This window comes from Gymnogyps californianus, chromosome 2 (assembly GCF_018139145.2).
Source record: "Gymnogyps californianus isolate 813 chromosome 2, ASM1813914v2, whole genome shotgun sequence".
Classification (NCBI taxonomy): Eukaryota; Metazoa; Chordata; class Aves; order Accipitriformes; family Cathartidae; genus Gymnogyps; species Gymnogyps californianus.
In genome coordinates this window covers 14,506,569-14,521,849 of record NC_059472.1, presented here as the reverse complement: position 1 = coordinate 14,521,849, position 15,281 = coordinate 14,506,569, and the positions used below count along the sequence as shown (strand labels likewise).

Sequence of the window (15,281 nt, the reverse complement as noted above, 5' to 3'; positions counted from 1 at the left end):
TCTAAACCAAAGAGGACTGCTGCCATTTCGCTTTCATGGAAAAAAAGACTTAATCTTTGTTAGACCTTTCAGTCAGAGGTTCCCTGTGTTTGGCGCAGCCCTTCTACCCGCCAGCTCCACGCTGACTTCTGTTGCTCAATGAACAACGAAAACAACTGGGCTGCAAGAGATTGTCTTTTGTTTATTGTAAGAAAACAGATGTACTCACTCAGTTTTTCAATATTGGGCATGACCTTGTTCCCTTTCTTCATATATGATGCACGGAAACCATCAACAGAGAAGATGATCAAAGGAGGACGAACAAAGCTAAAAGCAAAAGCAGTGGGAGTGTAAGGCAGCATTTCAAAATGATTTTTTTTTTATTTCCACTTGCTCACTGAGACTCCAGAGAATCTAAAGTACAGTTACTGCATATGCTATATGCCTATAATTTTTTTGCTTACTTAACAGATCAGCACAAACTGATAATCTTCACACTTAGTAACATCCAGTGTTCGCTCACAGTCAGTGAAAGGTCTGAGCTCCAACATAAAAGACATCTTCCCTGAGCAGCTAAAAGCATATAACCCAAAAAGGCAAGTGCTTATAGAAGGAGATGGAGAAGGAAAAAAAATAGTATGCATGAGTACCCACCCTAGCATACAATCTGTAGTTAAAAACCACACGTCTCATGACAGCTGGTCTTCTCTCTTCACAAACAAAAGTCCATGTGGCATTTTGAGTGAGCTCTGTGAGGCAGACCTCATTCTCACATACTAAAGATGACAGTATTTCATGTTATTTTGTTACATTTTTATTTACTACTGCTACTGGGAGTTGACCCTAAGCAGGCAGAGATGTGTCCTGGACGGACACACCTGGGCTTTTAATGTTAGTCACCTGCTGCGGGGGTAAGCAGCCATCACTGTCACCAGGAGAAGCAGGGGCTCCTATCTCCTCCAAACTATCCTCCTAATAGTTGCAGACTGAGCTGCAACGCAATGCAGTACCTGAGCAGACGCTTACCTTTAAGGATAACAGTGAGCCAACTGGTTTCAAAAGTGCTTACTTTCTCAATGTTATTCATGTGCTCAAATACGTCACTAAGTCAAGCCTGTATCCCATTGCAATTTAGAAATCCTTTCAGTTATGAACTTAACACTAAAAGTACAAAATTCAATTTTAAAAAAATGGCCTGAACTGTGTTCACATATGGCTTAACTTGAATTTTATTGAAATCAGAAAAACCTAAAGCTTTCCACTGACTTCAAGGGAGTTTGGTTACCTTCCCTATGTGGGTAAGTGAAGCAGGCAAACCCATCAGCAGGTGATCAAAGACCAAGAGCTCAAGCCCACATATCATACACCGCTACTCATCCAGCAGCTCAAAGGCAAATGCGTTACAATATTATCAGCCTAATTGTACAAATGGTGAAGCACAGGAAAACATCCAGCCCAAAGCCATTCAGCCTGCGTGACAGGGCTAGTGCAGAAATGCGGTGTTCAGAGGTCCGGGGCAGAGCCAGGGACCATTGGCCTTGCTGCATTTGGCTTTCCAGTTGCGTGCAAAACACTTACCCTGCTGGACATTCAGGAGCCTTTATCTCTTCACAGTCATCATCCACCCAGTGGGTTTCTCCTACCAGAAAAGTCACATTGGAGTTTAAAAAAAAAAATCTGTGGACACAGCTACAGGTTTCACAGAAAATGTCAAAAAAATAAAGTCTAGCTCCAGTCAATAGACTGTCTTCTCATACTTCCCATGAATGATAAGCAAGTCTTTTCACAAAGCTGAACAAATGATCTGGTTATATTCTATTCAACAAGAATATCCAAAGTAGCACTCCTAGAAGTATCTCTTAAAACTGGAGTTAAAAGTGTCCTTTTGACCGCAGGAGACAGTGGTAACACTTTAGGCACAGTGGTCATCTATTTTAATTTTTTTATTTTCGATCTGTCAAAAACAGGTAGTGCTGCTTCTGGCTGTGAATTCCCACCCTCCTCCCCACCAGCTCTGATGTCTCCATGAGCTGATTCAGCTGGCTAAAGACACAAACCAAAATTCATTCTGGGGAAGAAAAACAACTCCAAATAGTTTCCAGCTGGTTTAGAGAGCTGATCAGCTCATGGATCAGGTGAGACTCAGACACTGCTAAAAAAAGTATTAATACTCTTTCAGAGCTAGATTAGTTAAAATTACTTTATGTAATCAACTATTTTCTTAAGGTTTTCACTGCTGAATGCTGACTATAGAGTTGCACTTTCACAGGTCAATTGAAAAACAAATTATTAGCTAATCAGGCTCACTTCCTGAATATGGCACTATTAAAGGAACTGCAGTTCAATTAAAAGAACAAAACAAAAAGGACCATAGAAAAGATCTGCAGGAAATGTGTCCTACAGCAATTCCAACTGACCATGACAGGAGGTGGAGGGACAATTTCCAAGAAAAAAAACAAAACCAACACACTATCCTCAGATAGGCAAAGGCACGAATAAAGAGGAAACACTGTTCTCACATAAGGCTTACTCCTGTCAGAATGCCAGGGTCACTGAGATAATTTGTTATTAGCCAATTAAACAAAGATTATGTACATTAAAGCTGGAGACACGTAAATTCCTCTGTCTTGACCCTTGTAAGAGGGAGCTCACAAAAAAGGCAGGAACTGAAAACTGTATCAGTATTTAAGTGGTTTCAGCCTTGGGTTTCTTTGGGAAGGGGAAGACTTGCTGGAAGATACATATTTCATCTGGATTCCCAACAGCAAAACTCAAGTAAACAAGAAAAGCCCATTTTCAGTGTAAGGATCTGGACTATTATCATTTTCTGAACATATGCCATTGGCCAAAATGGTGTGGAAGAAAAAGTTTCAAACTGTAACCCTTCTGCCAGTAAAGTTAATGAATGAAAAAACTAAGAACTAGCTGAGGTACAAAAGTGAGAACCTGTAGAGCTCATTACCAAGGATCATAAGACCTGCTCCGAATGGGAGACACATTACACAAGGCAGGACATGCTCCAAAAGATCGGGGTAGAGGATGAAAATTAAGCCTTCACAGCTCATCCACCCACCAACCAGCGTAGGCTGTACTGCAGCTGTGGTGTGTCTAGAAGGTGGCATGGTCATATGAAGCCCATGCCACCCATCTGCAAATTACAGCCCTTGTATTCTTGCAACTCCTCTCCCACAAGAAACAAAGCCTACAGGTGTTAGGCCAAGTAGTTTGAGCAGGAGCTTTTCTGGTGGGGGTGGGGAGAGGTCTCTGAGACAGAGATAACATATCTAGGAATGCTCCATTCCTTCTGAGACCATCAGATATCCCTGCTTTCCCTGTGATGCAGACAAATGCATCTGAACACTTCTGTGTTTTGCTTTAAACTCTTCTTCATCCACCTACGCCTCTTCTCTTTCTATCAGTATCTCCACAGGCAAAGACAACGTCCTTCTACCATCAACAAATTAGAAGTATCCACCTCTGCTAGTGCCCAAAAAATTACAAATGCAATTCCCCATTTTCCCCCCCTCCTCTGAAAAATCAGAACAAAACAAGGAGAGGGTTCCTCCTTTAGAAGAAAACTCTTTACCCACAGGGCTGCCTTCTGTCGGGTTTGGAAAGATAAAAGGTAGAAAGACCAAAGACGTACCTTTGCAAACGACTTGGTAATTAGTACAACAATCTCCTCTACTTAAGCAGTCTTCAGAGCAGTGACAAGCATTGTCATCATTCCTGGTTTCTCCACAGCGATCTTTGGTACATTCCCAGCCCCGAGCTAAAATATTCACAAGGTAAGCAAGAATGAGAGATTATAATCAAAACAAAAAGTACTCACTCAAGCCATAATGACAACACTCTAGTCATTAAAATTGGATGTAAAGTTTATGGCCCCATTTTAGTGATTTCAAGACCTCTGAAGTAGGCATGTCAACCAGAAACAAAAAGAACCCTTGTGTCCTGCAAGTGCAGGAGGGCTCCTCCACCCACACACAAGTGCTTCTGCTACCCTCAGGTGTTGTACTCCAGGCTTTGTACAACCTCAGTGCCAGAAAAAGTTTGGAAAGGAGAGGACAAGAAAGGATCTTGACAGATAAATGGTGGGGCCTGAAGCACAAAGTAAGAATTCTGGTGTTTCTTGGGTAATGCATTCTTTTTCTCCCTACTACTCAAGTCCCCAGTTCAATCCATAGGAAGTAAGAGAAAGTTGAAAAGAGACTATGTGGATGCAAATTGATGCTTTACTCCCATCAGTTCCTCACCCACAGGGTGAGATTCAGCACCAATGGCAAAGTTATGACAAGAGCTGTTCTTCAAGGAAAAGCATGGCACAACTGCTGTAAAACACTCCCGCTCTTCTCATCTTGCAAATGAAGTTAGGATCTAACGGCCTGTCTAAATTAGGGTGCTCTCTCAAGGGCAGTACATTGCTACACTTTGGAATAGGGCCTAAGGATGTAAGCATATGGTTTTCCATGTCCTGGCCCAGCCAACAAGAAACTTTAAAAATCACTTCAGACAACATGCACACAGTAAAAAACATACCACATCAGAGCAATGTCTTTTACTCCCTTTTCTGCTTCATTTGGGACTTTTTTCTATAAATATGTAATAGTTACAGATTGTACATGCAATAATTGCCTTAATAAATGCCTATGGGAGTATATGACAATTCACACGCCAGTCCCAAGGGCTATGCAGGTATCCATACACATATGTGGACATGGTGTGCTGCGGACAGGGGGCTGAGGAACTGAAAATCTGCCCTTTGGTAGCAAACGTCTTGTATTGTGCTGAAAGTCTTCAAAAAGAGCCTCGCATTCTGCAGCCATTTACACCAGGGGCAAAACAGCGTCAGCCTAAAATTCAGAGGTTTTTGGCCTGAAACCAAAGTAGTTTTTCATACCGGATTAGCTCACCATTTTTTGGTACCAAACTATTAAAATGATATCATTATAAACAGAACTGAGGAAGCCAGGACTCTCAAGCATGGCACATCCATGGGCATTGATATTTTTAATCTTTAGACTTCTTTTCTGGCTGCTTAGTGTAGCCTTAGTAAGTGTAATTCTGTGATAAAGCAAGAAAACGTTTAATGGCAAAAGTAGAAGGCACCTGTGTCAACTCTGACCACTGTGCAAACACTCAAGGAGATGGGTACAACTAATAATTTAAATGCACTATGCTAAGAAGTAAAACATAACTCATGGCCCTCTTTGAAGTTTTCCTTGCCTATGACTCATGAAAAAAACAAAATGAACCCAGTGTTGTATTTCCAGCCCCCAGGGTCCAATGAATTGAAGTCAAACGTCTTTACCAGCGTGTTATATGCATCCTGACATCTGGAAATCGGAGTCTGCGGCAAGGGTAACAAGCTCAGCCTGTCACCTGCAGCTCACTCCGAGAGGACCCGCGCCACTTCAGTGCTCTCAGCTTCCAAGGCGCCTTCACAAGTAACCACAATGCACAGCCCACAAGCGAGCATGAACTGCTCCAATACTAAGTTATCACTTGGGAGAAAAAAGGATGGCTGACATGGAATGACCAACCTCTAGCCTTTACTATGGGTCTTTTCATTGCAACCTGGAGGTCAAACTGGTGCCTGAACACTGATTATTGCTTTTAACTGAGTATCAGAAGATCTGCTTTTCATGTAGGATGACTAGTACCCTGCTTTTTCTGCCCTGGAAACCATGGCCGAAGCCCAGCAGTGAGGAGCGATAGGTGCGCATCCCTACTGCTCCTTGCAAGGAAACATGGGCTGCATTTTGGCCTGAGCCAAGCCTGCCTGGCCAGGCAAGGTGAGGTGAGGAGATGCAGGTTATGGTAGGGAGCGCTGGTTTATCAGGCAGGTCCCAACCGCTGGCAGAAACCAGGTGTCAGCAGCGCCTGGCAGTGCGGGACAGGAGACCCATCGTACCTGTCTTTAAGCACAGCTCATCAAAGTCGAAGCAGCAGCTGTTGTAGCTCTTGCACAGGTTGTCACAGCGGCAGCCAGGAGGCTCTGCCTCTTGAAGTTCAAAGCATCTGTTTTTGCAGGAGCCAGAGGTACTGATCCAGGGGGAATCTGACAGGACTGTGTGGAACAAGAAACAGGGCAACATCTGTCAGGCCGGCAGCGGTGGGACGGGTGGCTCAGGACGGAGCCACTCGGATGAGCAAAACCTCAGCTGCCTGGTCTGGGGAAGGGAAGGGAGCAGGGAGAGGAGAAGAGTTGCTTGAAGAAACAAAAAAAAGGAAAAAAAAAAAAGGAACAAATCCCAAAAAGGTTGCTCTTTTTGGGGAGGGAAAAAAAAGGAAAAAAAAGAAGGAAACAGCATGCTGTGATAACGTCCTGCATAGAAACATAGAAACAGCCCTGGCTTTACCTCTGTAACAATCAAAAGATCATTAGCAGAAATGTATTGAAGTCTCCAAGGCCCCATTCCAGGAGCTGCAGCTATTCCTCAGAAGCAGGCCTTTGTTTTCAGAAACCAAGTGACATTTTCATGGCTGGCTGGGTAGTTTGCATAGGAAAGGACTGCAATTAATCTACATGCAGTCAGCAGGACTTGGTTTGCTATACTGGAAGGCACCAAATCAATGTCAAGTGTGAAAGAAAACTGTAAGATGCTCTATAAATTAATGGAGCAGTAAAGCAAGGCTTTTTGGTGGGCTTCTGCAGAGCACTAAATTATAAAAACTTAACAAAATACAGAAGTATGTAAGAAATCAATATATTTGATGTGTATAACTAAATGGAGGACAGCCAGTCTGAAAACCATGAATAATGTATTAGACTTCAATAATCTATTTATTAGTAAGGGCCCTTACTGTCAAAGCTAATATGTACTTCTCTGTTCTTTTCTCAACACTTAGTATTTTATACACTTTATATATTTTATACATTTTATACATTTTTCCTATAAGAGAATCCTACATAGCAGCTTATATGAAACAGGAAAACTGAGTGCTACTTTCTAGGGTTAATTGTATTTTATGACATAAAATAATGAATGTAAGTTATTCTTTAAAAACAGAGGTGTTCCAAGGAAAATTTCACAATGCCTTTTGTTCCTTGAGAGACCTATTAAAATTAAGTCTTTGAAATTGCCTTGGGGTTTGTTTTCTTTTAGACCACGGTTTGGTTTTGGCAAACCTCACCATGATTAGCAGTATGATTTTAAGGGGACTGATGCAATGGCACTTTTGGGAAACCGTTGCCCTGATCTTTTCTCATATATTTTTCCCCTACTCTTTTACATAGCTGAAAGTTTAGTCTCCACATAAACTTAGGGGAAATCTCTTCCCAAACAAGATGGCATTATCCCAACACCGTGAGAATGGATGGAAAAGAAGATGAAGGGAGAGTTTGGAGGTGACATTGTAGCAGCTGATGTCCCACCCCCCGCACTGCTGCTCCACCACTTCCCTTGGAGTGGCGCTGGCACTGGTTGGACACCAGCATAAACCACTTCAGGGGCAAACCTGGCAGCAAATCAACCCTACAGCAAGATAACGGGTAAGAAAACCAAACCTACCATGGTTGCAGTCATGGATCATGGCAGTGGCAAGGCACATTCATATGACTGCTGGAAAAGGTAATAGTAGACAACTCTGTCTCTCTCTGCTTTTGTGTTTTTTTTCAATTAGGTCAGTAATGCTCAGAGCAAGTAACATCATACACACAGTGAAGTTTCACTCTATAGGTACATACCCTGCAAGCATGCTCTTAATGAGCCATCCATATTTTGGCCATCTGGAGTTCCAAGGAGCTAAAGGTCATGTATCTATGCTGGCAACACACAGATCAGTATTTTCTTTGCTCACATAAACAGGCCACAAAGCTATGTTAGAAATTAATCACATAAGAACTGTTTCAAAGCATGCTAACACTCAGATTTGCAGAGATACAAAGTCTTGTTCCTTATTCTTAATGACAGCTGCTTCCTGCCAAATGCTTCTGAAAATCTGTTACTAAATAATATCTCCATGTTATTTAACCTCTTCTACTACTTTCCTTATTGGAAGCTAGGTAATACATAATCACAGATCCAGTAAGCTGCAAATCAAAGGTATTATGGACTCAAAGGTATTACATACTAACATATACTATATATCCCTTACACTGGCATTGCCTTCTTCGTTTCAAAGGGATGAGAGGGAGATCATTTCAGAAGGTCAAAAAACACATGTCAACATGCGTTTAGGAAAGAGAAGGTGTAAATCTGATTGCAGATTACATAAGGAACAGAGTCAACTGCAACTCAAGGAATGTCTAGCTGTTGTAAAGAGCAGCTCATTTATCAGGAAACCACTGGAACAAATTGCCCACAGAGACTGTGCAATCTCTGATCTTGGAGATTTTGAAGAACAGGTTAGACCAAGATCTGTCAGGAGCACTTCAGTAATAACTGACCATGTCTTAGGATATACAGAAGGTCTACATAGCTGTTCAAGGTCCCCTCTGGCTTCATCTTCTATAACTGCAAATAGAGTTTCCATTTCACATAAGAAAGGTTTAGCCCAGCTACCTTGTGTGTTATTTTTTCACATCTCCTGTCAAACATTTTATTAGTGATGTGACAAATTATCCCAAATTACTTAGTGAATTCAAGTCATACCTCCTGAGTCAATGTAGGACACTTTCCACATAGCAACAAAAAAGAGGACTTGGTTTAATTCCTCTGATCTCTGAATACATTAAGATCGTTCCTTTGTTTATCATGCTTGACCTTGCCTTTGCAGCCAAACCATGATTTTCAGGTCGTGCACAATGCCATGGCATGGGTACTGGTGCATGCAGAATAGTTTGAAAATATATCATCAGGAGCTCCATCCCTGTTGAGCATTTTCAAAGTAACAGAAACCCCCGTACAGAACAAACTTACATAATTTCAAAACCCTTTTCAAAATTCCTGCATCCCTCCACAGGTCCTGCAATCAGACCATGCAGCAGGCAGAGAGTCCTCAACATGAAGATCTTCCCCTCCTTATTTAACACATAAAGCTTTTCACATCCTTTTCCATGCATTCTTTTTGGCCAGCTAAGCTCAAAACAACCATCTAAGGATGGTCTCTTATGTCATAGGTTAGAGAGAGAAGTTACATAGGGCAAAAGTGCCTTCCTGATTCAGTCAATGGAGATTATTACATTTCCATTGTAAATGTGTTAGATTTACCTTGGAAAGTGTCGTATCAAACTACTTGCTCTGATTCTATCTGATTACAATATTTAAAAAAAAAACAAAACAAATCCATTTACTTCCAGTAGTATGTCAGTCATAGGACTACACGATATAGACATGCTTACACAGTCATTACAGGAAGACGACTACCTGGTAAGAATCTGCCATTTTGGATCCTATGGATCCTATACGGAACCTATATGGATCAACCAAATACTTATACAAAACATCTGGAACACCAGTTTTGCTAGATAATATTCATATTATGAACTTGCATTTCATTTTTGCAGAATGCCATTGCAATCAGTAAACTGTCAATGAAAAGTCACATAAAATAAAAAATACATCCTAACTGTTCCAATACAAGAAAGATATGACTCTATTTTTAATGACATGCTTAAAAATCCAGTGAGAAGGGATAGAAAAACTTCAGTTTCTCCTTCCAAAATTTAAGCTATCATCCTATCATGACCAAGGAACATGCTTCAAGAGACTACTAAGGTCATTTTCCCTGAAAGTGTTTACAAAGATGTCTAGAAAGCTCATAAAGTAAATAACTACAAAGGCAAAGTTATGAAAAAATGGGAGCTTTGGTTCTCTAATGTCTTTTAGAAATTTTAAGTCAAAAAATTATTTCAATGAAATAATCTGTTGGGTACAAATATTAAACATCTCAAATGTATAAAGGCTTATATATCTGTACACTGTAAAAAGAGAACAAGAGGGGGGTTTTAGGCATTATAGTACTTCTTTGACATGCATTTATAAGGGACTAGGAAAAAACCGCATGTTGTTTTTGACTCGTAGAGGAGTTCTATGCTAGATGAAAACTGAAATTTGCTTACAATCATGGCATACCTCTGGAGAAGTAACAAATTGGTCTATGCAGTAATGGCTGGTAAAGAGAGTGTTTTGCCAATCCAAAATAATTAACTCTAAACACCAAGAAACTTGGAAATAAATAAGGCAGAGTGAAGTTGAAAAAGAATTTATACTAATCTTTTTTTCTGGATATTTCATTGCACTGGACTCCTGATGAAGTATAACTTGAAGTCATGCGATTAGGAGAGCCTAAATAGGTTCTTTGATCACAGTGCTTTTAGTTTGTTAAGGAAAGCACCTCTGCAGTGTAACTTTTCACTTCCTCCTTTAGACAGATGTGACTATAATACTTTATTCCTTGCTATCACATCCTTTTTTTTTTTACTGCAATAAAAGTAACCAAGCTGCATAAACACAGAAGGGACAAAACCCTCCATTACTTTTCTGTCTCTCGTTGTTGCAGCCTGGACTGGACTACTTCAGTGCCAGGTGCCGGTCCAGTCCCACCTGTAAGCAAGTTCTCAATAGACTGCCAAAGGTACCCCACCTCCTGCCCTCTTGCAAGAGATCCTGTATTTCTTCCTATTTTTCTGGAATGCTGGGCTAAACCTCCTACTATTGGAAACAGTGCTGGTTGGCTCAGCAGAGCTGGCACTGATGAGCTGCAACGGGTCCCCAATATCAGACCTTTGGGACTTCAGTAAAAATCAACTGAGCAGCCCTGCCCTAAAGCCTAGACGGTCACCAGCGAAAGCAAAGCAACTGGCAGTCAGGTGTTGACTATATGAAATGCAAACCCTTCACGTCACTATTACACACACTACGCAACTGCTCTACAGTTAACATACTAGAAGATAAAAATGGAAATAAATCTGTTTTTCAAGCAAATTTTTTTAACTGTTATATAAAGATCAAAAGCAAGAGCCGCTATCTTTTTGATTACCTAAAATGCCTCTGCTCAGTGATCAGCAGCCCTGATTGTGGCTGTGATTAGACACCAACTCCTGTGAAAGATGGGGGAGAGAAGGACACAGATACATTACCAGGAACACAACAAACTCCGGCCACGGTAAACAATTTTATAATTAAAATTCACAAGCTATCATTACAGACGGGCATTGCAAATGAAAGCTTTTCACTTCAGTTATATTAACCAGCTCTAAGTCAATGACCACAGGTTTCCTTTCTCCTGCCAAAGGAAGGAACAGAGACACAAGTCAAGCCTACTTTTTTTTTTAAAGGAAAAAAAAGACTAGTTTTCCATTTTATATATTTTTCCACTTGGACTATGCCTGAGCTCACAAAACCCTATACTGCCCCAGAACGCAAACAACAGTCCCTTCTATGGCATGTTCTTACTTTCCTCCAAAGAAAAAAGTAGGAGGCAAAAGAAAAACAGACGACTCGGTGACAGCACATCTGCGTGAACACCTGCTCTCCTCTCCCCGGCCCTCTCCGCTGTCCGATGTCTGCCGTCTACTGTTCACAAACCAGCATGACCTCAGGAGCCACAGAAATCCCAAAAGCTTTTCTCACCAGCGCCTCTTGAAAGCATTAATCAAGTTTCTAGAAACCGCTTCAACAGCTACCAAAATAAAACCAGTACCCTTAAACCCATCGGGGAGTTTCTCTTAGCTCTAGAAGGAAACTGTGCGGAGCACAAAACATGGCAAATGCTATGTAGGAGCTGATGAGATCAGTCTCTGCGAGACTGACAGTGCTCAGTCCTAAAATAAGCTAGATTTTCCATAGTCACATGCACACAGAGCAAAAGTTTAAGTAAATAGGAGACCTATAGGTGAGTCCCAAAGGTCAACTGACTTGGGCTCGGCGAGTTATTTATTCTTCTCTATATCCTAGAGGGAAAAGGAACAAGCAAACTACTGTTTCGGAGTAGGAGTGGTTTCTAACCACAGTATATAACATAAGGATATTGCGATGTACAATTTATGTCCGTTACTGTACCTGAGACCGGGCCCTCATCCCATTCTTCAGATCTCCTAAAACGATTTGTTGTAAATCCCATGCAGACATTTACTCCAAAGGCAAAAGCAAATAAAGATATAACCTGCAAAAGTAAAACAGCAAAGTAAGCAAACTGTGCAAAAAGCAGGATTTTCGAGCTAAGAGCGTTATGATTAAAGGGGCAGAGATGGTCCTCTGTACATTCGAGCTCCCCAGCACTGCAGTTCCCATCACTGGAGCAGCAGCTGACAGCGTCACCGTTGGAGAGTAACACAAACCAGAAGGGGTTTATGAATAAAACATTTCTTTCTGAAGCTGAAACGCTCCTTTTTGTAGGAACTTATTCAGGAGAGACAGGCTGCTACTCCTCCTCTAAAAGCAAACACGCTCCTCTCCTCCCCTACCTGGTGCGAGTGGACGCAGCCCTTCTTAGCCATACTAGAGAATTCTTGAAAAGCCTGCGCGGCACCGTCGCCTTTTCTTTATAGTGAGCGCAGAGCTCTGTTTGCTCTGGGAGTTCGGGCTATTAGCTACAAGTAATCCCACCTGGTGAGGTTGACAGGCTCGTGTGATTTGTCCAGGGGGTGATTTCATCATGTTTCACTCACAAATCGCAGCTCCGAGTGCAAGAAGCTCCAGGCATCATCCCTCGCTGCGCCCTCCCCCCAAACACACACACGCACGCTTTTATGTGGTTTCCTCTGGCAAAGCAGGGCTTTCTTATGTTGCTGCGGCCAATAGCTGTTCCTGCTCATTTTATTCTCCTCGCAAAAGTAACATGGTTAAAAGAGAAACCAAATGCATTTCCATCTGGCTCCGAGAAGAAGGGGGGGAAGCTCACTCGGGGCTGTGAAATGAAAATATCCCGATGCCACCCTCAAATGTCACCCAACGTTGCAGGCATTGCAGCGTGGTGGGCTTGGCGCACGGGAGCACGCAGCTGCAGCTGCTGACCTTGCGACGGCCGGGTGGGTTTTGGGAGCTCAGGCGCCCGTCTCGTTCTCCAAGGGTGCTGCAGAAGTTTCTACCTGGGTTGCAGAGCAGAGTCCCCCCAAAAGAGGGGACACCTTCAGAGCAGGGGGTTATTTTTCAATGCTGTTCTCCCGTGCTGCTGTGGCGGTGCAAGGCTTGGATCGATGGAAACGCAAGCAGTTTTATCTGAATAGCTGGAAACCGCAGACTTCCAGAAAGGAAGGGAAGTGACACATTCCCTCTGCCCCACATTTTCCCATTTTCATCAACAACAACAGAAAGCTCAGCTGTTTGGATAAGCACTTCTATTTACAAAGCAAATGATAATGCTGAGCAGAATTACAGTTCAAATCAGTAGCTTAAATATTATTTGCCAGTGTAGTTTGCCACTTTTTTCTCTGATGAAAGCTTCTTTCATTGAAGTGTTTACTAACAATTACATTTAAAGGGACAGAGTCAAGGTTTGTAAGCCATCGGATAGACTGAGCTTCCCTTGGGACCTGTCCTATATTATACACTGACATTAAGAAACACAGTACAGTTTTCTTTAAACTATCTTGCAATATTAAACACGTACAATTTTGAGCTTTGTTTAGAGGTACCTTTTACCTGCTGCAATCTCTCTCCTTCCCCACTGTGTAGCTTCACAGGGCAGAGGCTAAAAAGCCCTCCTCTTTGCTAGCCACATCTTATCAGCCTGCCAGCCTTTGCTAGGAGCTGATCTGTTTTCATGCAGTTTCTTAACGAAAAGTAGCTCCGTTGTGCAGCTGTATCTTTGCACTGCAAGGCTCAGGGAAATGCAATTAGCCTGAAAAGTCCTACATCTTAGCTACACCAGGACATCGTATTCCTCTCCCTTGCACAGACCAGGACTGTGAAGTCAAGACCCATCTTCTAATGTTCACTTCATCACTAGCTGGGTTGAAAATAAAATAGGTTGCAATAGGCAATATTTTTCTAGCAAAAAAACTGTGCATAGAGGTCTAGAGAAAAGTAATCACCAAAATTTTTACTAGTTGTTCCTATAAAATTCTTCATCCTTAGCCTCTGGTATATCCTGTGGTTAAACAACTTCACCCTCAAGTGCTAGGTAAGTACAGCAGTATGTGACAGCAGCAGAAGGGAAACCAAAGATGTCACAAATAAAATCGCTCAATGGTGTTGCCTATGTATCTCAGGTAATGAAGTTCATGATTTCATGGGCAAAACATGGGAATCAGCAGCCCCAAGCTCTCCTCCAGCCTGGGACCCTCAGGTCACCGAGCGACCCAGGCAAAACACAACTGAATTTTCAAATCTGGTGGCCAATTTTGAGTGCCCGAGCCAATACGTCCAGCCCCATTTTCAGAGATGCTGGGCCTTTGCTGTTCCTGCATATCTTCCTAACATACAGGTGGTCAGTTCTTTTGCAAGAAAGTTCCTACCTAAGTTAAAAATGGCCACCCAGAAAAATAAAGGAAGAAACAAAACCAAAAAGTATAGCATCATGGATGACTTCTACTGATTTGAAAATACATATTTCATTTTTCCATTCATGTAACATCTCTGGAGCTTGTAAACTGCACAATTTTACAGAAATGGAGGAGCTCATTTTATGTTTCCTGGTCCATGCTACAAGTATATTACATTAATTAACCTCCTTTGTAATATCCTTTAGAACTATAGATGATGATGACTCTGAAACTGCTAATCTTTTTCATATGTGTTATGTAAGACATTTTCCAGTAGCTCTGAACTGACCGCATACTCAGATGCACAATCATCTTTTTGTCACAAGGAATCTGCCTGAAGCCACCCCACAGATGCACAAGGAACTTATTAGCATAAACAAGGTCTAATGATTTTGTTCAGGCAAAATTTCACTGCTAGGATCACTGGCAATTAACTTTTTTAGCAATTAATTGCCATTTTACTCATCAGAATAGAAAAGACTAAAGCTGAAATAATGTATTCCTGGCCCAAGAAGGCAGCAGTTTAGTGCAAGTTTTAGGGCTTAAATGAAACACATTAAAAAGGAATTTTAACAAGATCAACAGAATATGAAATGCCTCTTCATCAGTTATTGTGCATAAGAATTGGCCTTTGGCTTTTATGGCTTATATGATCATACTATTTAACTCGGGATGCAAAACTTCCAACCAGCCACTAGGTGACACTTTACATGAGAAGGCCATACTGTAACATTTCCACAGTTACAAGCATTCCTGTTCTGCTCTTCCACAGAGTTAATATAAGAAAGGCAATATTTACAGTCTTATATAAAACTGATTTTTGTATTTTTTTAATTTTTTTTTAATGATTTTAATGATTTTTCATTTTTTTAATGAGAAAAGAAAATGCAGAGAAATCGAGTATGTTGGCTGAGTCAGAGGTTGGGGATGG

The 15,281-nt window shown here is 41.5% G+C and overlaps 1 protein-coding gene across 2 annotated transcripts in view; it reads right to left on the bottom strand.

The window, feature by feature from the left end:
- Positions 1-12,377, bottom strand: part of ENPP2 (ectonucleotide pyrophosphatase/phosphodiesterase 2) — a 58,542-nt gene extending 46,165 nt beyond the window's left edge. For both annotated transcript variants that reach the window (XM_050890841.1, XM_050890842.1), the window contains exons 1-6: positions 12,332-12,377; positions 11,928-12,030; positions 5,894-6,049; positions 3,626-3,751; positions 1,558-1,618; positions 209-306 (exon numbers count right to left, since the gene is read on the bottom strand). In XM_050890841.1, the coding sequence (XP_050746798.1) occupies positions 209-306; positions 1,558-1,618; positions 3,626-3,751; positions 5,894-6,049; positions 11,928-12,030; positions 12,332-12,364 (577 nt within the window). In that variant the 5' untranslated portion in view covers positions 12,365-12,377. The remainder of the gene's footprint in view (positions 1-208; positions 307-1,557; positions 1,619-3,625; positions 3,752-5,893; positions 6,050-11,927; positions 12,031-12,331) is intronic.
- Between the last annotated feature and the right edge of the window lie 2,904 nt (positions 12,378-15,281).